This window comes from Podarcis melisellensis, assembly GCF_964234715.1.
Source record: "Podarcis melisellensis genome assembly, chromosome: 10".
NCBI classification, from domain to species: domain Eukaryota; kingdom Metazoa; phylum Chordata; class Lepidosauria; order Squamata; family Lacertidae; genus Podarcis; species Podarcis melisellensis.
In genome coordinates, this window is record NC_138542.1 from 60,052,626 (window position 1) to 60,075,155 (window position 22,530).

The window sequence follows — 22,530 nt, forward strand, 5'->3', positions numbered from 1 at the left end:
ACTCGTGGCAATGTACGTATATGGAATTGGCCTTAAGGGGTCTAAATAAGATACAACTATGCCATTGCTTGCATCATGGCACATAGCCTCTCTCCCTTCCCCTGAGCATCTCACCCCAATCTGCCCTGGGGTTCCCCCAGCCTGCTAGAACAGATTTTTTTTTGGGGGGTGCACATGATGGGAGGGAGGGTAAGTTCCATTCCACAAATGTCAGTCTTTCCACATGTAGTGACCTTTCATTAACCGCTTTCTCTTTTTCAAACTTCTTGCTTCGTTTCCCCGTCTCCTTCTTTGAACTAGGACTTAAAACCTGGAGACGTATCCGGCAAACGTAACCTCTGGGAGAAGCAGTCGGTTGAAAAAGTCACTTCCCCCACAAAGGTAAGAGATCGCAAAGAGCCACCTCTGTAAGCTCAGTATTTTTCATCTCTTTATTCCTTTCTTCTGAACAGTATCTAGCAATCTGCTGGAAATAAACGCTAGGCTATTATTATATGTGAACAGAAAAAAACCTGACCTGACCTTTCAACTTTGTGCTCTTCTTCTGTAATTCAGGCGACAGCGGCCGGCAAAAAGTCAGAGACCAATGGTAAGTGAAACAACAATATTTTGGGGGTGTTCATGGTGTGGGCATGCTTCCAGGGTGGCTCTAGTTTGAGAAGCGGATTCCAGGAATGGTGGCATAAGCGAGGGAGCACTTTTGGTGGAGCAGGGTTTGCAATTTAAGATTAGTTTGGGTGAGGAACAACATTTTGTATTAGATAAATAGCCCCAAAAGACTTTCTCTGATAGTGGAGGGAGATGTTTGGTTACAAGAGTCTAGACTAACAGAGTAGTATTATGTAGTAGTGATGTATGGAAGTGAGAGCTGGACCATCAAGAAGGCTGATTGCCGAAGAATTGATGCTTTTGAATTACGGTGCTGGAGGAGACTCTTGAGAGTCCCATGGACTGCAAGATCGAACCTATCCATTCTGAAGGAAATCAGCCCTGAGTGCTCACTGGAAGGACAGATCCTGCAGCTGAGGCTCCAATACACTTCATGAGAAGAGAAGACTCCCTGGAAAAGACCCTGATGTTGGGAAAGATTGAGGGCATAAGGAGAAGGGGACAACAGAGGATGAGATAGTTGGACAGTGTTCTCGAAGCTATGAACATGAGTCTGACCAAACTGCAGCAGGCAGTGGAAGACAGGAGTGCCTGGCATGCTCTGGTCCATGGGGTCACGAGGAGTTGGACACGACTAAACAACAACAAAATTATATTTGCTATCTAGTTTCATGTGCTTTGAAGTTGAGGTCCTCAACCAAATTTTATTTTTTTTAAACTGGGGTGGTGCTTTTCTCTTTCCTTTTTTAGGAGGGCTTGGTTGAGTAGGGAAGTTGCTGCTATTAGGGGGGTGCGGGGTTGGTACCTATGGTTTCGGTGTGATGGACCCTCTTCTTTCTCCTTCGTCTTTTTTTGCATTATTGGCTTAAAACAAGAGGTGGGGAACCTGTGGCACTCCAGATTTTGCTAAGACTCCCAACTTGCACTGTAAGCAGGGCCAGTGGTCAGGGATGATGGGCACTTAAAATTTTAAAGTTCCTCATTCCTTAAGTGTTCATGCTTTACCCTTTTGATAATCAGTTAGCAGGTAAACAATACAGTGGATATTATTTGAGTTATATAGCGGCCGATGGGAGTGCAGAAGGGATTGCAAACCAATTCTAGACCTTAGAGTGAGCAAAGGGGTATTGCTAATAACTGCCTGGAGTACCTGGGCTCTTTGCAAGTTGCCGATTCAGCATCAGAACGCTGAATCAGCACTAGGGAGAAATGTGATTCAAGTTGTATTTAGAGGCCACTAATCAACCTAATCCAAACTTTTTCACATAAAAACCAGGTCAACCAAAACACAGCCACACTTCTGAATTTGTTCTCCTCAGAATTTTGCAGGGCGGTTTGCCAGCCAAGTAATAATGTGCACAAAAATGCATTATATCAGGAAAAAATATAAATATTAGAGAAAATATGTTTTGCAAAAGAAAGTCATTTGCACTAAAGTGCTGCTGAATTTTCATGGGGAATTTTTTTTTTAAAAAAAGCCTCAATGTGGAGAACTGAACTTAAAAACTGAGAAACTACAAGAAACCAAAGCTTGACAGATTCACCCATGCCGTAATCAGCAGTCTTTGTCACAATTTAGGATTTCTTGGTTATGCAAATACAGTGGTACCTCGGGTTAAGTACTTAATTTGTTCCGGAGGTCCGTTCTTAACCTGAAACTGTTCTTAACCTGAAGCAAAACTTTAGCTAATGGGGCCTCCTGCTGCCGCCGCACCGCCAGAGCACGATTTCTGTTTTCATCCTGAAGCAAAGTTCTTAAACTGAAACACTATTTCTGGGTTAGCGGAGTTTGTAACCTGAAGCCTATGTAACCTGAGGTACCACTGTAGGTCAGAGGAATGGCATTTTTTTGTGAATCTATGCTACCCCCTAACTTCTCTTTCTTTCAGCAGGTTTGAGACAATTTGAAAAGGAACCCTAAGAAACTCACCAATGATGCTGGACCAACTCGGTTTTTAATAACGGAAGTGCTAAATTTGTCCCTTTCCTTTTATATATATTTATGTTTGTTTACCAGAAGGCCTTCGGGAGGGGAGGGGGGGAGGGGATTGGGGGGTCCGCTGTGTTTTTTGGTGCGTTATCCCATTTTTTTAAAAAACAAAAGACACCATGTATATTAGCACTGTATTTAATAATCAGCCTTAAAGCATTCATCCTAATAGTAGTGCCTTCGAACAAGAGCTTTATTCTTAAAAGGAAATCCACGCTGTGAAACGAGAGACACTTCTACTGAGTAGCTCTAACCAATTGTGTGTCGGAGCAAGGCTGTGTTTGTGCCGCAAGAGAGGGGTGCCCTCTAGTGTCTACACCTCCCAAATGCAGTCCTAGTTCAACGGAATGATGCTTAGGAATAATATTGGATTAGTCTGGACCACTGAGGGTGCGAAATTAAAAGCATTCAATGGCTTTTAAAGGCAGAGGTGTAAACAACCTATTTGCCGCTGGCTCCTTACTGAACACAGATGGGTTTGGCGTTAATTCCCTGTTGCATCCCCCCCCCCCCGGAAGCCCACGATTTGTGCATCTTCCCTGGGATGTAATCACATATGGCATGGGTACATCACACTGATGCTCTCTTGCAACAGTGCCTGGTCCATTAACAGTATTTTTAAAAATACTGTTTTGCAGCAGGGCCAGGAAAAATGTGGCATGAGGTCAACCACAAGGCAGGTGAGAGGAGGCGAGTGTTTCCCCCACTCTGCGAAAATGAATGCCACTGGGGAGGCCACAGGGAACGGGCCACTGTGGACCCCCCACGAATAGTACCCACTTCCACAGCTGGATTGAGCCCTGTTATTTTTTTTTCTTTCTGCACTTTAGATTGAGGCATGGAAGAAATACCTTTTGCTGACAATATATATATATATATCCTGTACTTTGCCCATGTCAAATCGGCACCCAGTTGAAACCTGCTCTGTGCTTTAAGGTATCGTTCCTTTTCCCGTCTAGTTTTAAGTTAATAACTAAATTTGGATGATTGCGGTTGACAGCGGTACTGATAGCTTTTCTCTCTCTCCTTTGTTGTTGTTGTCATTTTGGTTACTTGCAACTTTAGAATATATGCATAAAGCTTTACAAAAATTAGCTGTAAGGCACTACTAATGGTAGAAGGCTTTTAATACCCGCTAGAGTACTATATTTAGTTATAAACGTACATAACTAGCCAATATCACAACTTTTTTGTTTTTACAAAAAAAATACACACACTTTTTATATTAAGATTTCATAATTGCCATTAAGCACGTGGCAAGAGAAATATTAGATTGTTTTTTAAAGAAAGTATCAGATGCCTTTTAATGGGTAATTAAAAGTATAGTTTTAAAGAGGGAGGGGGGTGGGAAAAGGTATTAAGCGTCAAGCATAATGTCACTTGTATAAAACAATGTAGCTAATTTATATAAAACTACCGTAATTAACACACACGAGACACGCGTACACATTGTTGGCGACACACTATTTCTAACTTACCGCACGCTAGATTTGCCCTTTATCAGGTCTCTATGCATCTCGGTCTCTTTTAAAATAGGCATAGTCTAGCCACTTGTAGATGCAGCTATATGCCTCCAACACCTCTGTCCTTCCTCCCCCTGGTCCTTGGCCAGAGGTGTAGTGCCATAGATGGGCCTAAGCACACCTCAGGCTGAACACTGCAGTTATTTGTACTGCAGGGTCAAAGGCCATCTGGGTTGTGGGGATGAAGGGGGCTCCATTGAACCCTGTGTGGACGTTCTCTCCTAAATAACTGCAGCTGCATTTTGGGAGCGGGAGTGTTGATGAAGGGGATGCTCTCGCGCCCCCAACGCTTCCTCCCAAAATTCCTTACTTACAGCCATATTATTTGACTTGTATATATCAGCAGCCTCAAGCGTGACCAAGTTAGGTTTGAATTTACGTATCGCACGAGGTTCTGTTTTTACACCATGAATTAGACGGGTGGAGTAAAAATAGGCAACAGTTTATGGTTGTTCAGGTTTTCCGGCCCACTTCTCAGACGCAAGTTATAGTCTGGGAACAGTTCTTGCCTTGTTACTGCTTTTTGTTTTTGCTGCCTCCATCTGCCCTATTTTTATTTTAAAAGTTTCTTGTTTACATTTTGAATTTCACTTGGGCTTTCAGAATGAAATCATGCAGTGAATGGCTTTTGGATCCGTCTGTTACTGTTTGGTGGTGGTTTGTTGTTTTTAATACACTTTTTGGACTCTTTACATTCAAGTATCTGCAATAAAACCAGTATGTTGAACCTGCAATTCACAATAAATGCAGTATGTCTACCAGGTGGTTGGGTATTCTCTTCCCCCGCCAAATAATTTAAGGTACTGATAGGATCAGGCTGTGTGTGTGTGTGTGATTAGCCCCCTTCTGTGAAACCTGTTGAAAAGGATCAGAGGCAAGAGGCTGCTCCCAGTTCACTGCATGAGGATAGACAGGATGAAATGGGAAGATCTTAAACAGGTGGCATGAATCAGGTTACCCAAGTGTTGGTGTGGGAATCATTTTTATTATTTCCAAAAGGTACACACCACTCAGTAACAAAACAGGCAAGGTGTTTGGATTTCATTGGCCCAGAATGCACAACTGGGTGGTGCCTAATACTTACCCTTAAATGTAAGGCAAGCATTAGGACCCAAAATTTATTCTCTGGCTCAGATTTTAATCTGAACTGGAGAAGAAAACTCCTCTTTCTCCCCTGATGTTCACAAACTGGTTCAAATAAATCGGGTGGGGGAGCCTATGGCTCTCTGGATGCTGTTTGGACTACAACTCCCATAGCCCCTGAGCACTGGCCGTGCTGTGTGGGGCTCATGGGAGTCCCAACATCATCTGGAAGGCCACAGGTTCCCCATCCCCTGAATAAACCAAGCTTTTCTCTCAAGCCCACTTGCAGGTGGGTTCACCCAGTGCGAGTGATGTTACAAAAGCATCTCAGCCAACAAGAACTCTCTAGCAGGGTCCTTGATCAACACTCAATACTTGGCCAACTTCAGTAGATGGGGCGAGAGGGAGGGAGAGATGAGGAAGGTAGCCTTTTACAACAACATCCACTTGTGTTGCTTCTGTGGAGTCCTCTGGTTGTTCATTCCACTTGGCCTTCTTTCGGATGAAAGACCCAAAGTGGTTGGCTAGGAATAGGTACCTTCACTAGAGCTTCACGACGCAGGAGTCCCAAAGGCAACAATTCTACATCCGGAGCAGCTTCGGTTCTTAGTAATCGGCTTTGAAGGGGTAGTCTTTGTGATTGACAGAACTGCAAGAACAGGACATGGAAAAAGCTTCATGAGTTTGAATTCTTGAAAGGTAAAACCATGGGGTGGGAGAGGATTATTATCATCAGTTTGCTACTCGCCCTTCACCCTAAGGTCCCTGGGCAGGTTGCAGCAATTCAAATACAATGCTAAGAGTGGTTTAACACAACTTTGCATGCTACCTAGTACAAACCTATCTCAAAGCAGAAAATGCAGAGTTACGGCATCCCACAATTTGTCCACAAGAATGTCTCCATTAAAGGAAACCACACTGTCCCTCTGATAGACAGTACCATTGTCCAACAGCCCTTGCCCTTAGGTTAATTCTACAGTTCAACCAAAATCTACCCCAGTGTGATGTCAACCCATTAGCTCTAGCCCCCCCCCCCCCGTGTGTGACAGCTCTCAATGCCTATAGTCAAGCATTTTTCAGGCAAAATTCCACAGCATACACTTAGCAGGATGTCAAGGCAGCAGGGAAAGGGTTACTTTTTAATTATATTTGATTGAGGAGGCGCTTTATGTTCTTAAGTTGGAAAGAATTTGGAACAGAAACTACTGGCGGCTGTGGGCGCACTACAGAAATAAAAATGATTTATAACCCCTCCTAAACCTCCCACTAAAAAAAAGATAGAGCATGGAAGTTTCAAGCTTACTGAGCCATCGCACAATCTCTCCAGTTTTTGTTCAAGCTGAGGAGAGTCGCCATCTCTTCTTTAGTCAATTCAAAGTCAAAGACCTATAATTTGAAAAAGGATGAAAAAAGTGAGGTACATTCCCCCGGTCCATGGGCTGAATAATGAAATGTCAAGGTAACCTGGTGTGTGTGTGAGTGAGAGAGAGAGAAAGTGCCAAGTTTTCAAACTGAGAGCATCAACATCCCTACTGAGGAAGGTGTTAAGTGTGCATGGTTTGTGAGTAAGAGTATAGAATCATAGAAGAGTTGGAAGAGACCACAAGGGCCATCGAGTCCAACCCCCTGCCAAGCAGGAAACACCATCAGAGCACTCCTGACATATGGTTGTCAAGCCTCTGCTTAAAGACCTCCAAAGAAGGAGACTCCACCACACTCCTTGGCAGCAAATTCCACTGTCAAACAGCTCTTACTGTAGTTGCTCCTGTGTGCATGGAAACTTCCAGAATGCCACTGTTACTGCCATTTTATCACAGCCTTCTGCCAAGGAACCCAGGGTGCCATCCTCTGTAAGGATGTTCATGGCTGAGCCAGGAGTTAAGTCCAGGTCTCCCTGGTCAGAAGTTCAACTCTAACCACTGTACCACTCTGGCACACACCATTGCCTCAGATGCAGTAAATTGTTAATTAAGTACAGTGGTACCTCGGGTTAAGTACTTAATTCGTTCTGGAGGTCCGTTCTTAACCTGAAGCACCTGGGGCTTCCTGCTGCGCCGCCGGAGCACGATTTCTGCTCTCATCCTGAAGCAAAGTTCTTAAGTTCTTAGACTTCTTGCCCTACCACAAGGGCCCAGGGTAGATTACAGCAATTTAGGAATACAATATTAAGGTGCACCTATATGTGAAAAGCATTCTATAACTTAGGGACGGCCACAAATAATCATTTCTCTCAAACTGGCCCTCACAACCTTTGTGGGCAGTAGAACTACCCAAATAGGTTCCCTCTGCCAATCTTAACATCCAAGAGAGTCGCTGGGGAAGGAGGTGGTCTTTCAGATTTTGAGGGCCTGAATTGTTTAGAGCACTAAATCCCAAGGTGAGCACACTGGATTAGTGCAGTTGCTTGAAAAGTGAGTCTAAATGGAACCCCAAGTAGCAATCTGGCCACTGCATTTTGGACCACTTGAAGTTTCCAAGTCCTCTCCAAAGGCAGTCCCATGTAGAGTGCATTGCAAATGCAAGCTAAAAAGTAATGACTGGGATGTTCAGAGGGGGCCATGCACTCCATGCTCTTTGATTATGGGAACACAGATTATACTCTCAGATTATGGGTTTGGTGTCAGGAGCTAGCAGCCAGCAGGGTGGCTGGACAAACCTATTAGCCATTCAGCTCCTCAGCATCCTTTTCATACTACATTCAGACCATTGTACCATCCACTGCGACTAGCAACAGAACTCCAGGATACCAAGATTTGAACCTGGGTCCTTCTAAATGCACAGCATATGCTCTCCACACCACTGGAATACAACCCTTCCCATACTGCTATTTGATTCAGGTGAGTGGTACATCCACATGGCTGCATTAGGAATGGGGCAGGGAGATTTCCCTTTACCTTAAAATTCTCTTCCAGGCGGTGTGGTTTTTCTGACTTGGGAATGACAGCCACGTTCCTCTGGATGTGAAACCTGATCAGAACCTGCAGGGGCAAATCAAGACTGGGTGGACCAATGTTTTGAGCATTTCAGATTTCCAATGAACTCAGCAACAGCTGTGGCAATAATAATAATAATAATAATAATAATAATAATAATAATAATCTGTCTCCCTATCTCCCCCACCCCTTTAATCAGCTTGCCATGGGGATTGGCTGAAAGGCTTAATTCATGGCAGAGTCAAAACTACGCATCTCATGTTTGTTTGCATGAACAGCAAACAGCCTCCTCAGAAGGAGAAAGTACCGTATTTTTCGCTCTATAAGATGCACCCGACCATAAGATGCACCTAGTTTTAGAGGAGGAGAACAAGAAAAAAAATATTCTCTCCCTCTCTGCGCAGAGCCTCTCCAGCAAAGCGAAGTCAGGACAGCAAGAGGGATCGCTGTGCAGCGAAAGCAGCAATCCCTCTTTCTGTTCTGGCTTCTGGGATAGCCATGCCAAGCCTCTTCAGGGCAGAGGGAGCGATCCTCCCGTTGCCCTGAAGTGGCTTTGCATAGCTATCCCTCAAGCCAGGAGAGCAAGAGGTAAATTACTACACAGATGCACCATACTACAGTGGCACCTCAGTTTTTGAGCATCTCGTTCGGCTTTCGAACACTGAATACCCAGAAATGCATGCTTCGGTTTTTAAACGTTTCAGAAGTTGAACGGTCTTCTGGAACGGATTACGTTCGAAAACCGAGGTTCCACTACATTTTCAGCAGAGAAGCTCCCACACTGACTGAGGCTTCCCTCAGCTTTTCCACAGAGCTATCTGCATGCAAAAATCAGGTACCATCCAAGCTCAGGCTGACTGCCTCGTTATTCACTCTTTGTCTTCAGCATATTTACCTGTGCGACGCTCTTCTTGTGCCTTGTAGCAATCTCTTTAACCGTTGGGTCCTCCAACAGGATAGGGTCCCCAGGCTTGAGACTACAAAATAAAGTCAGTACACCCATTAACTGTGTGATTCCATGCCTGTGTATTCAGAATGAAAGACCCACTGCGTTCAATGGGGCTTCTAGCTAAGTGTTGGATTGAAACTTTAAAGAGTTATCCTCTTATTTCTTTGGCACATGTGACACTGAGCAGAAAACCTAGATTTCCTACATAGAACTGCAGAGGTAGCTGTCTTGCAGGAGGCAAAACTACTTCCAAGTAACACAATTCTCATTTTTATTCTCATAGAATTTTGGGTGTTGGAAGTAGTCTCATCCAACCCCTTGCTTGGTTCAAGGTCTGCTGTGCAGTTTGCAACTACAACATCCCTAACAGGTAGCTTGTTAGCCTCTGCTTAAAACACCCCCCAACAAAGGGGAGCCCATCACCTCCACTAAACAGCTCTGACCGTTAGGAAGTTTAGTCAGATGCTTACAAACAAGTCGCTGTCTTCTACTTATTTAGAGGGTTGTCACCTAAGAAGATGGAGCAGACTGGTTTTCTGTTGCTCCAGGCCAAGGACTAGAACCAATGGCACTTCCTCAATCTTAGAAAAAACTTCCAAGTGAGGAGAGTTGTGGAACATCCTTTAAGGACATAAGAAGATCCCTTCTGCATCAGGTCAAAAGGTCTATCCAGTCCAGGATCCTGTTCTCACACCATCTCACACCATGCCTACGAGAAGCCTGCAAGCAGGACACAAGCACAACAGTGCTTTGCATTCAGTAGTTTGTATTTAGAGGCATACTGCTTCTGACAACACAGAGCAAAGCCATCATAACTAGTAGCTGTCAGGAGCTTGTCCTACACTCAAGTAGGACCCTGGCAGAGACACATGCCCGACTGGCACGTTCCCTCCCCCCCTCCTGGTCGATCGTTCGGGAGCTTCAAAAGCTTTCTTCAACCCAAACATCACAGCAACCGATGCCAACAGACATCGGCACACTTAGGGATCCGCAGAGTCTTCGCAGCTCGTGTGACAGACCTCAGCAACTCAGCATTTTGGCTACTCTACTTTATTTACATATAAACACACACGGAGCACTGCAACAAGGCTCCCTCTCTCTCTAGCATCAGACAGTAAAGAGAAAAAGAAGAAAGGACAATAGTCCCACTTCACGGAACACAGTAACACAAACATCCTGTCTCCATCATTTCCCACTCTGTGGGGTCAAAAGATTATATACTGTCATGTGAAAGACAACATTCCCATGACTGCAATCACGGAGCAGGAATTCTAACGGCAGCTGCCAACCTTGGAAGGTGAGAGATTTTCCTTTGCTGGAGGCATTTAAGCAGAGTCTAGGCTTAGGGATTCTGTATTTGCAAGAATACTGTGTCATGTAATATGAAAACCAGGCAATACATAAATAAATACAACAGTAGATAAGCTCCACAGACCCATCAATGACTCCATGGGCATCTACACTTGATCACACAACATAAACACAGAAAGCAAACAATCTGGACAATGAATGTTATCATCCCGCCAAAAGTTTAATTCAAAGCAGTCTTACGTATGGGCACCAAAAGGTCGGTAAGCAGTCACAGAGATCCCTTTGGACTGGCAGTAGTGGATCAGCTTCTCCTGGGTAAGGTACGGGTGGCACTCAATCTGCAAGCCCAAGAAAGCTCTGGATTACTCAACTAGCAGGCACTGACACACTCCTTTGAACAAATGTCCTATTTTAGGGGAGACAAAACATTTGCGAACTCACCTCCCACTCTACAGACACAAATGCACACACACACACACCTTATCTAAGAAGGTGATAAACAGTCAATCCCTCTTCACAGGGAACTCTGAGTTGGGAATAGAGGTCTCCTAACAACATGCAGTGCCTTCAAAGAAGCACAGCTCCCAGAATGCTTTGGGGGAAGCCGTGACTGCAGAAAGTGGTAGAGCGCTTTAAAATGCATGGTGTGGCTGCGGCCTAGTTGAGGAAGGGAGCACAGCTAAGGATTTTCAAACACAAGCCAGTGACCAGCTTCAAGATGTCCACATTCATGAAAGCAGGGAAGCTCAGCTGTGTTGAGGGAGCTCGCAAGGTAAGGTTGTGGAGGGGCACTTCCTGACGAGACCATGCCCAGTACTGAGGAGTTTCAACGCAGCAATATTTCCAGAATCTGGCAGAGATGCTAGCCCTACTCACCTGGTGGTTGACAGGTTTGTGCTTCAGGTCAGGTTTCTGCAAGAGCTTCTCGATCTGATAGTGGTTGAAATTGGAGATCCCAATGGCTTTCACCAGCCCACAATCCACCAGTTCCTCCATTGCCTAAGGGGAGAGCAGGAAGGCAGATGAAGTTCAGGGCATCACCTTGGTCCTATGTGCTGGAACAAACTTTCACACCTGAGCTATAACCACAGATGGCAAGAGCACAGCATCCCTGGATTTGATTTCTTTCCGCAGGGCCTGTAAGACAGAGTTGTTCTGCCTGGCCTTTGGCTTGGAGCCAATTTGATTCCCTCCCTCTCTTTCTTTTTTCCTCTCCTCCTCCTGCGATGAGGCTAAATTTTAATATTTTAATATTTCAATATTTTAATGTTGTATTTTAATATTGTTTTTAAGTTGTAATCATTCAACTTGTTTTTATTATTGCCTATAAGCCACTCTGAGCCCGGCCTTGGCTGGGGAGGACAGGGTATAGATAAAAAATTATTATTATTATTATTATTATTAAAATAAGCTCAAGTCAAGCTTACCTCCCAAGTGCCCAGATAATCCGTGTTGCTGGGGATGACCATACCCTTCTCGTCACGGGGAACTAAATCCTCTCCGGCCTGGCGGAGAGAAAAGGGCAATTGTTATGTTTCTGTCTCTTGGCCACCTCCCAAGGTCCCACCCCGCCTCTTGGGAGGGATGAGAATCTTCCTGCAACATCCAAGGTCCACTGAACAGAAAGGGATGACGAGGGGCTTTGCTGTTACCTTGAATCCCATGGGAAAGTGCATGAGATACAGGTCCAAGTAGTCCAGCTTCAGCGCAGAGACCGAATCCTGGCATGATTTCTTCACCAAGTGCTTCTCATGGAAAGTGCACCACAGCTGTGCAGGGGAAGAAGAAATCCATCAGCCCATTGACCCGTCTCCTTTGCCCAGTTGGCAGAAAACATCACTTTCAACCCTGATGATGAGTCCTTTACCCAAGGAACCGTTGCAGACACCAGGCCAGGGAAAGCCTCTAGATGTTGTTGGAGTACAGCTCCCATAAGCATCAGCCAGAATGTCTAGTGGCATGATGGGAATTGTAGTCCAATTCTCTTTGCTTAAGAAGTATAGCAAGCCCTCTCTGTCACACTTTTGACATTAGTCGAACTTCTCCTCTTTCCCAACACTTCCCAAATTGGTCTATTTCTTCACTTTTCAATTCTCATTGGTGTTTGTTTGCATGCAAATACTCTTTTATGCTCCGTATTATTATTTCTGCACACTGCTTGGGTATTCTCTGAATGCAGAGCGGTTTGGACATTATTAAATATATAAAATCTTGGGAGAAAGCTAGTTTAGGACTCGTATACAGTGGTACCTCTGGCTACGTACACTTCAGGTTACATACTCCGCTAACCTAGAAATAGTGCCTCAGGTTAAGAAATTTGCTTCAGGATAAGAACAGAAATCGGGCTGCGGAGGCGCGGCAGCAGCAGGAGGCCCCATTAGCTAAAGTGGTGTTTCAGGTTAAGAACAGTTTCAGGTTAAGAACAGATCTCCAGAACGAATTAAGTACTTAACCCGAGGTACCACTGTATCTGACATGCTAGTTTTCCTTGCGTCTGTTTCTTCACAATGGCCTTTCCCTTACTCTCACCATGAAGAAGCATTCAGACATGCACCTCACAGCACACTCTCTCTCTTCAATCTCTATCTCTCTCTTTTTTTAAAAGAATATTTATTAAAGTTTTCAATAGTAATACAATAAAAAGAAAAAAGAAAAAAACTGACAAAAATACAAAAATAAAAATATTTAAAAACACATAAAGTTTCTATTACTTATTTTTCATTAACTTATTTCCCAGACCTCCTCATACCTCCCTTTTTTGTATCCCAATTCAGATTGTTAGTTCAGCAAATCCTTATCAATAAATTTTAACCTATTTCTATACCTTTTTTTCCTCTTAAAGCATTACAGCTGGAAACCACTTAATTTCTAGCCGACATCATTCTAACATTCATTAATTTTGCAATATTTCTGTAAATAGACTTTAAATTTCTTCCAATCTTCTTCCGCCGACTCTTCTCCCTGGTCTCGGATTCTGCCAGTCATTTCTGCCAATCCCATATAGTCCATCACCTTCATCTGCCATTCTTCCAGAGTGGGTAAATCCTGTGTCTTCCAGTACTTTGCAATAAGTATTCTTGCTGCTGTTGTAGCATACATAAAGAAAGTTCTATCCTTCTTTGACACCAATTGGCCAACCATGCCCAGCATTCATTCATTCATTCATTCATTCATTCATTCATTCTCTCTCTCTCTCTCTCTCTCTCTCTCTCACACACACACACACACACACACACACACACCCCTGTAGCCAAAGGGAATAACAGTATAGGAAAATAATATTCTGTTAATTGTACTCAGGACCAATCTATACATTGTTGGCCACGTTTTTTTTTTTAAGCACTCAAACCAGCCATGTTTATTTTGAAGGGGGGAAAGGAGCCAGGGCCCAATCCAGGATGTGCTCCCAAGATGGTTTCTCACTGAAAATCAACCACCTCAGGCTGGGACTCAGAGGAATCTTCTTGCTGCAATAACAACCTTACCTTGCTAACGATGAAAAGTTCTTCCCGTTTCACAGCCCCTTCCTTGATTTTCTGCTGGAGGGCACTCCCAATCTCATCCTCATTCTTGTAGTAGTGGGCGCAGTCGAAGTGGCGGTATCCGAGGTCAATGGCACATTTAACGGCTTCGCCTACTTTTCCAACAGGTGCCTGAAATACAAAATTTGTATTCTTTTTTTTTCAAGCACTAAAACAAGCACTGCCAGCCTTTGAAATGTACCAAATTGCCTTTTTCTTTCTAAAACAAACAAACATTCCCAATTCGAATAAATGTCAGATATATTTACCAACTGGATTTATTAAACGTTTTCAAACATTACCACAAAAACAAAAAACCAAATATTACCACATACTACCCTGCCCCCCATTCTGAAAATATATATTTCCACCACAATAAATGAGCAATGTGATTAACAATTTGGAAAACAAATTTCAGGGAAGAATGAAAAGGATGGCCAAGTTGCTAGCTTCAAAAAGCTTGCACAAAACTAGCTCCAAATAGGCAAAACAATTTGACACCGGAATGCTGGAATTGTTTGCTGGGGCCCTTTAGATTTCAGTTATGCTAACCTGGGTGCAGAGTTGATATGATAAAATGTTAATCTGGGTCAAATATTCCAAACTTCCACCCATACATCTGGTGCTTTGCAGAGGGGCACAGGCAAAAGGGCAGATTCCCTGTTCCAAAGATTTGCAAACTAAATCAGCATTTCCCAGCTTGATGCCCTCCAAATGTTTTGGACTACAATTCCCATCACTCATTCTGAGGGCTCTTGGTCAGGGAAGGCTGATCCACCACAGTTCTGCTGCTAACTCTGAGTCAGCAAAACCATGTTGGCTAAACTTCCCCTAGACCAGTGCTTCTCATACAGCAGTGATGGAACCCATCGGATTTAGAACTCAGGGAATTAAATCAGGCAGAAAGATTTCATCTGTAGAACCGGCTCCTCATTTCAGAAGTTATGCCTAAGAACAGCAATGGTGGGAGAAGTGGCCTGACCACCCCACAACCCCATTCCCCCCCCATGCCTGCCTCCACCAGGGCCAGGGCCTTCTCAGTGATGGCTCCAACCTGGTGGAATGCTCTGTCCCATGAGACCAGGGCACTGCAGGATTTAACTTCCTTCAGCAGGGTCTGTAAGACAGAGCTATTCTGCCTAGATTTCAATCTGAACTTAGCCTGATCTTTTATTCCCCTTCCTTCCCTCCCCCCCCCCTTTTTATGAAGATTACCCGCTCTGGGATCCCACAGCTAATTCTCCCCTGGTCTCCTCAATGGCCCAAATAGGACTAATTTAGCCAGCTAGCCGTGGTGATCATCTAATGTTTATTGGATGGATTTCCTCCCTAAATTGATTTTTGAATTCTGAATTTATTGTTATTCACGCTTTATACTGTATTTTGTTGCATCAATTAAGTGTTTTAAATTTGTTGTTAGCCACCCTGAGCCCGGTTTTCTGACCCAGGAAGGGCGGGGTATAAATAAAAAAATATTATTTATTATTTATTATTGGTGCAAGTGATGCCTGAATAGGGTTTGTGGCTTTGCGGGGCACTCAGATCTTTCTGCCTCATTTCACAATCTGCAAAAAAAATAAAAAAAAATAAAAAAAAATAAAAAAAATTAAGATGCCAATTCCCTTAATAAAAGATGAAAAATGGGGAGAGGATGTTGCGTCGGAGGTCTTGGGTGGCCGAGGAAGTTCAGGCTGCCTTATGACAGCAGGAGGCAGAAACGTGTCTTTATATTTCTAAAATTGTTTCCATTACTTTTATGAGGCTGAACAAACAGAATGAGAAAGGCAACATTTTCCTCTTGGCTGTGCTTCTACAACAAGGCCCTTGGGAAAGAAACTTGTGATGCTTACCGTGAAACAACTCTTAGGCTTCCCAAAACCGGATGATATGAACTACGAATTCTCTACGAACTGTAAACTGAGAGGTGTTGTTTACAGGCGATGCGGCCTTGACAGGGCACTCCAAGGAAGCTCTACAGAGACTTATCAACTGTTTTGTCTGAGTTTCACCATAATCAGTACCCTTGACGCTCAGCTGGACAAGCATATTGGCAATGCAGCTACTTCAATGGCTTGCCTCTCCAAAAGGCTATGGGAAAACGTGATGCTAACTCCCATTACCAAGATCATGGGTAGGCAAACTACGGTAAGGCCCGGGGGCCGATTCCGGCCCAATCCCCTTCTAAATCCGGCACGCAGACGGTCGGGGAATCAGCATGTTTTTACATGAGTGTGTCCTTTTATTTAAAATGCATCTCTGGGTTATTTGTGGGGCATAGGAAGTCATTCGTATTTTTTGCAAAATATTAGGAAAAATGGTGGAATGGAATCATTTGGCTTTAGTAGAAATGATATTAGGAGTTATGTATACATAAGTATTAAGTTCTAGGATTTAAGGTATTTTATTGCAAGATAAGGTTAAAATAAATTAAGGTAAATTGAATGACAGAATATTGTCAAAGATGAAAAGGATTTGCTGAGTTAATTGATAGGTTAGACTGTTAAGATAAATTATCCAATAAAAATTGAGAAAGATGGAAAGAATTTGCTGAAACAAATAATTAAACTAGAATACAAAAAGGGAGGTGTGAGGAGGTCGATGAAACAAGTAAATGAAAGATAAAGAGATGGAATATTGGATGTGTGTTTTATTTTTTATTTTTTTATTGTTATTGCTGTATTTTTCTTTCTATTTTTTTATTTTTTCTATCTATTTTTTATATATATATTAATGTATATTGTTAATTTTTTTGCTGTTTGTTTTCTTTTTCTCTTTTCTGTAATCTCTAAACTCTTAATAAATATCATATAGATAGATAGATAGATAGATAGATAGATAGATAGATAGATAGATAGATGATAGATAGATGATAGATAGATGATAGATAGATGATAGATAGATAGATAGATAGATAGATAGATAGATAGATAGATAGATAGATAGATAGTCCGGCCACCCACAAGGTCTGAGGGACAGTGGACTGGCCCCCTGCTGAAAAAGTTTGCTGATCCCTGACTAAGATGGTCTTGCGTGTTGTGCACACTGCTTTAAGGAAGTGAGTCGTGGTCAACTGACAACTAATAATAATAATAATTTATTTATACCCCGCCCATCTGGTTGGGTTTCCTCAGCCACTCTGGGCGGCTTCTAACAGAATATTAAAATACAATAACATATTAAACATTAAAAGCTTCCCTAAACAGGGCTGCCTTCAGTTGTCTTCTAAAAGTCTGGTAGTTGTTTATCTCTTTGACATCTGGTGGAAGGGCGTTCCACAGGGCGGGTGCCACTACCAAGAAGGCCCTCTGCCTGGTTCCCTGTAACTTGGCTTCTCGCAGTGAGGGAACCGCCAGAAGGCCCTCAGCACTGGACCTCAGTGTGCGGGCAGAACGATGGGGGATGGAGATGCTCCTTCAGGTATACTGGACCGAGGCCGACAGGAGCAACTGACAGGAGCGACACCTCAACACCTTCCACATGCGCTGCGTCAGGAAGGTTTGGGGCCTCACATGGCAGCACAGAGTCTTAAACCAAGATGTGCTTTCCCAAGCCCACATTCCGAGTGTGTTTGCACTCCTGTCTCAACAAAGTCTACTCTGTCCACAGAATGGGAGATGGTAGGATCCCCAAGGACGTGCTGTACGGGGAGCTGGCTTCTGCCACCAGGTCCGTTGGCAGACCAACTCTGTGTAACAAATATGTCTGCAGTTGTGACATGAAGGCTGGCAACATCAACCCCGCTGACGACCTCAGACTGCCTGGAGACCGACAGTCAAGGTTGTGTATCCACAGCAGTGACCAGAGGAGGAATGATGGCTGGGAGGAGCACAGACGCCCGGGTGCATCTGCAGAAGCACAACTGGAAGCAGGCGCTGCAACAGTTTGACGTCACCCCCAAAGGCAAACTCCTTCACGGTCTCCCAAGATAGACGGAGGCCAAGAACAACAACAGTATAAGGCAGTTTCCTTATACCAAGCCAGACCCATTGGTCCACCTAGCTCAATATTGTCCACACTGGCTGGCAGCAGCTCTCCAGGGCTTCAGGCAGGGAAAATCTCCCAGTCCTACCTGGAGCTGCCAGGGTTTGTAACCAAAATCTTTGGCCCATTGTACCATTACCGATTTAACTTCCTCGTCTTTCATATTCCATTCCAACAATATTTTATACATTTTTGACAAAATTTTACAATCGTTATTTATCACATCTGTCTGGAACTTTGAATCTTTTTCTACATAACCCCTTTCTTTAATGTCTTTTTTAAACATTTCATTAACCTGAAAGTAATGCAACCAATCATAAAAATGTTCTCTAACTTGTTCATATGGCTTTAGTTTCTATTTTCCTCCTTCTTTGGTTATCAATTCACCATATGTAATCCAATTACCTCTCATATTTATTTTCTTTACACTCATAACCTCTAGTGGAGACAACCAGTGTGGAACTCTAGGTTCTAATAGGTTTTTATACCTATCCCATATTTCTATTAGTGGACTCCGAAATATGTAGTTCCCAAAACCTGTATGAATTTTGTTCTTTTCACACCAAAGATACGCGTGCCATCCAAATCTGTTATCAAATCCTTCTAAATCTAGTAACTCCTTATTCTCTAGTTTTATCCATTCTTTCAACCAGCAAAGGCATGCTGCTTCATAGTATAGTTTCAAGTCCAGCAGGGCGAAGCCTCCTCTTTCCTTTGCATCCGTTAATAACTTAAATTTAATTCTCGGCTTCTTGCCCTGCCAGATATACCTTGAAAGCGCTCTTTGCCACTCTTTAAAAATTACTACCCCCTTTATTATGAGGATAGTTTGAAACAAGAACAACATCTTTGGAAGGACACTCATTTTTACCATAGAGATTCTACCCCAAAAAGATAACTTCATTCTTCCCCACATCTCTAAATCTTTCCTTATTCCATTCCAGACCGGTATATAGTTGTTCTGAAACAAATCAATGTTTTTAGGAGTTAACCAAACTCCTAAATATTTTACCTTTTTCACCACCTCTATCTCTGTTCTTTGTTGCATTATTTCTACCATACTTTGATCCATATTTTTGACAATTATTTTAGTTTTCTTCTTTTTTAGTCTGAACCCTGCCTGTTCAAAGGTATTTCTCATCATTACCCAAAGCAGTCTATTTTACTGTTGAACGCCTCTTATTACGCTTAGAACAGTGCTCCTCATGTTCAACCAAAATCTGCTTCTTTGCCATTTCTACCCATGAATTCCTCTGCAGCAACAATGAGCAAAGTCCGCTGCGTGTGTGTGTGCATGAGAGACAGATAATTTGCCAGCGCTCCCCCCCCCCCGTAAAGTCATTAGTACAATGGATGGGTGCCAAATGTAAACCCAGTGTTAACCAAGCTTGGCAGCTTCAAAACATTTAGCTTTTTTAAAAAATTATCATTATAAACAATTATATCCTGCTTTTCACTGTCTAGGTTGCAAAGCAGCTTACAATGCCAGAAATTATACAATGTAAAGGAATTTGAAACATAAATTGAACCTCAATATTCAAAACCCTCAGAAATTTCAAACGTTTTAAAATTTCAATCAAACGCTATTTACCACAAATACTAAGTATATTTAGGATTTGTCTACTGAATGCAAATATAATAAGCGAGCTACACTGGATCACGATCTAGAACACTGGGGAAAAAATTCTCATGCCAAGTGCAATGTCCGCAGAAGAAAATTGTTTTGAATTGGAAAATGGGTGCAGGAACATTTTCCAGTTTAAAATTTACCAGGAATTTCACATCGCTGATGAATGTTCGAGAAGAGTAAAGCCAGGAGTGAACTGCAAATTCTGCCACTAAACTGGAAACTGAGAGGCCGTCCTAATGGGCTTACTGTTCATTTGGGGTCATTGCAACTACAAGAGATGCTTTTGTATCTCACTTGATGACTATGAACTTGGAAGACTGGAAACTGCATGGGAACTGACTCCTCTGAAAAGCTTTTGGGCGAGTTGAGGAGAAAGGAAACTGCTCTCTCCGATAAGAATTCTGCATTGGCCATTCACACACGCAAGTCACCAGGTCCGGCAAAACACTTCAGAGGTGATGTCTGGCAGCAAAACGTCTGAACTGACAACCGAGAGCCACTTGGAACTGAGGGACTATGAGGCAACAAGAGGAAACGAGTTCTATGTGTGAGGATGCTAGCAACGGCCCCGTCCACAAACGCAAATCACTGGGAGCGGCAGGCAGGCATATGTGAACGTGCATGCACAAAGTACGATTTTCTTCTCTCCCCCTCTCCTATACTAGGTCTCCTGTCCATCCAATGAAACTGGCTGCCAGCTGATTCAAGATAATAATAATAATAATAATAATAATAATAATAATAATAATAATAATAATAATAATAAAACTTTCGATATCACGGCTCAGAATAAAACTTCCTGGACGTGCAAGTCAGGAATGGCGACAACCACTGCCTTGTATTGCTTAAAAATGGAACCAAGGCAACTTTGGGGTGAACACGCCTCTCAACTGCTAATAAGCAAAACCGGAGCTGCAGCTGCTTTGATAAGCGCCGCGGAGTTCTCACGTGCAGGCACTCCGAGAAAACGATCTGCACGTGAGAACGAGGCTTGTGCGTTCCTTTCGGGCCGAAGCAGCACAATTCAAAGGAAACGTTCGTCCTAGAAACGCACCCGGTTTTGTATGAACCTTATATTACCGGAATCGAGCTGAATATAGGCAATAAAAAGCAGAGAAGGGAAAGAGTTGCATAGAAGTCGCTCCAAAGCGCTGCAAGGCCGACCTCCTTTCCCGGCTGCGCGGAGCAAACGTGCGGAAAGGCACGGCGGCTAAGCGCCCCGCCGAGCAAGCGGATCTCCCTCTCCCTCCAACTGCGCAACGAAAAGAAATAAATGGGGGAAAGGCTTAAAAGCAGCCAGGCGCGCAACTGCCGCTTGCAGCCCGGGCAGCTTTGAAGGCGCCGCGCTGCAAAGGGCAAACTGCAAAAGCAGCAGCTGCAGCCGGGTGGTCCCTGCGCCCGCTTTGCCCCCCAGTACCTGCCAAGTGCCCAGCCCGAAGAGGGGCATCCTCGCCTTGGTGCTCAGCTCCACGAACGCAGCCATGGCTCTGGCCCTCGGAGCCTCTTCCTTCCCCCGGGAACAAGCCGCAGCTGTGCGGGTCTCTCTTCCCCCGTGACCAGCCTGGCTCCGCCCCGGCTCGGCAGGAGAGCGCGGAAGCGCATATCTGAGCGGAGGGCGGGCCGGACCGGAGACGCACTGCTTAAGCGCGTGGCGCTGGCGCGGGCCGGACAGGATCCATGCAAACGCCTGATTTGTTCTGTGTACTATGACCGCCCCCCCCCCGCTCCGAAAAAAAGTTTCCATTGCAATGGAAGAAGCGGGTTTAGGAGAATGGGAAGCTGTCTGGAGGAAAGTGCGAGCATGCAGACTTTTAAAATAGACTTGGCCTTTCTCTGATTGCTATAAGGAAACGCCGGGATATCTTAATCTGCCGTTGAGGAGCCCAGGGCAGTAAACGTGCCTCTCTTTATTATTGTATTTTTTTCCCCTTTACCCTCCCACCAAGGTCACCAGCAAAGGCAGTCCACACATATCCCGACAGAATGTGGTGGCAAATCTGCAGCTTTGACTGGTTGTGCATTCATTGCTCGGTGAGGATTTGAACCCACATCCATCCGGTTAAGCCCTAGAATCATAGACTTGTAGAGTTGCAAGGGACGCTGAGGGTCGTCTAGGGCCAGGCAAACCTTCTCCTGCAATGGGTCGCCCATCCAATTTGAAACCATGCTGAACCTTGCTTAGCTTTGCAAAAAATGTGCTAGCAATTTTTTTGCTGCATCATAGTACTTTATCTACACCCCACAGGCTTTCTGCCTGCAGGGAGTTAGTACATAAGGCACTGGCGGGTAACCTCAGATGTGAGGGCCAAATATGGCCCTCCTGGCCTCTATCTGGCCCTTGAGACTCTTCCTAGGCCACACCTGCCACCAGTCCAACTTTGCACCCTTTCCTGGGTAGTTTTGGCCTGACTGGAAAGTGTCCTTGAACAGAGATAGGTGTGCAAGTCTGTATAGGTAATGCCATGGATTACACTAGAAAGCAAAATTTACATGTGTCATCTCAACCATTTGTGCCTCTGGCCTTTGGAAGCCTGCCCCAAAGGGAATGTTGCCCTTCACCCCTGACATCGGGAAGCAGACAAGGATGTGCCCACCAAGTTCAACTTGACTGTTTTGCTGTTTCGTGAATATATCTTCCCATCAACAGCTAATATGAACAAGGGGAACAGCCTCTTCTTCTTGCTAGTGAAGGAGTGAGGACCAGGGGTCCACCTGGGTCCACTTTGGAGAGCCAGGCTGGAGCCATTTTATAAGCTGAAAGCCATCTTAGAGAGCAAACTAAAAGCTAAAAAGACATTTCTCTCTCCCCTGCTTGCCCCTGCTTGCAAAAAACAATATTTTTGCAACACAGCGAGTTTGCAAGAGGATGCGGTCAGGGGATTTTGATAATAGTTGAGCCTGGTTCTGAGAAACTGTTCGTTTGCCCAGGATGTCTAGCCCACCACAAGGTTCTAAGCCGAGCAACCTGTTAAAATCACAAACACAGGTGGGGGGCCAGAG

General features: G+C 44.0%; 2 protein-coding genes across 10 annotated transcripts in view; one reads left to right on the top strand and one right to left on the bottom strand.

Annotated features, from left to right (window-relative positions):
- CALD1 (caldesmon 1) overlaps window positions 1-4,883 on the top strand; it is a 173,885-nt gene extending 169,002 nt beyond the window's left edge. For 8 of the 9 annotated variants that reach the window (XM_081926920.1, XM_081926925.1, XM_081926921.1 and 5 more), the window contains 3 exons: window positions 301-381; window positions 556-589; window positions 2,499-4,883. In XM_081926920.1, coding sequence (XP_081783046.1) covers window positions 301-381; window positions 556-589; window positions 2,499-2,530 — 147 coding nt within the window. In that variant the 3' untranslated portion in view covers window positions 2,531-4,883. The remainder of the gene's footprint in view (window positions 1-300; window positions 382-555; window positions 590-2,498) is intronic. The other variant, XM_081926924.1, reaches the window with a different exon arrangement.
- A 204-nt stretch (window positions 4,884-5,087) lies between these two features.
- Window positions 5,088-21,104, bottom strand: LOC309378708 (aldo-keto reductase family 1 member B7-like). Its single transcript, XM_081927293.1, has 10 exons — window positions 20,948-21,104; window positions 13,884-14,051; window positions 12,051-12,167; window positions 11,826-11,903; window positions 11,275-11,397; window positions 10,639-10,736; window positions 9,034-9,115; window positions 8,100-8,183; window positions 6,509-6,591; window positions 5,088-5,854 (listed from the first exon to the last, which is right to left on the bottom strand). The coding sequence occupies exons 1-10, from the start codon at window positions 21,011-21,013 to the stop codon at window positions 5,812-5,814; spliced, it is 942 nt and encodes a 313-aa protein (XP_081783419.1). The 5' UTR covers window positions 21,014-21,104; the 3' UTR covers window positions 5,088-5,811.
- Between the last annotated feature and the right edge of the window lie 1,426 nt (window positions 21,105-22,530).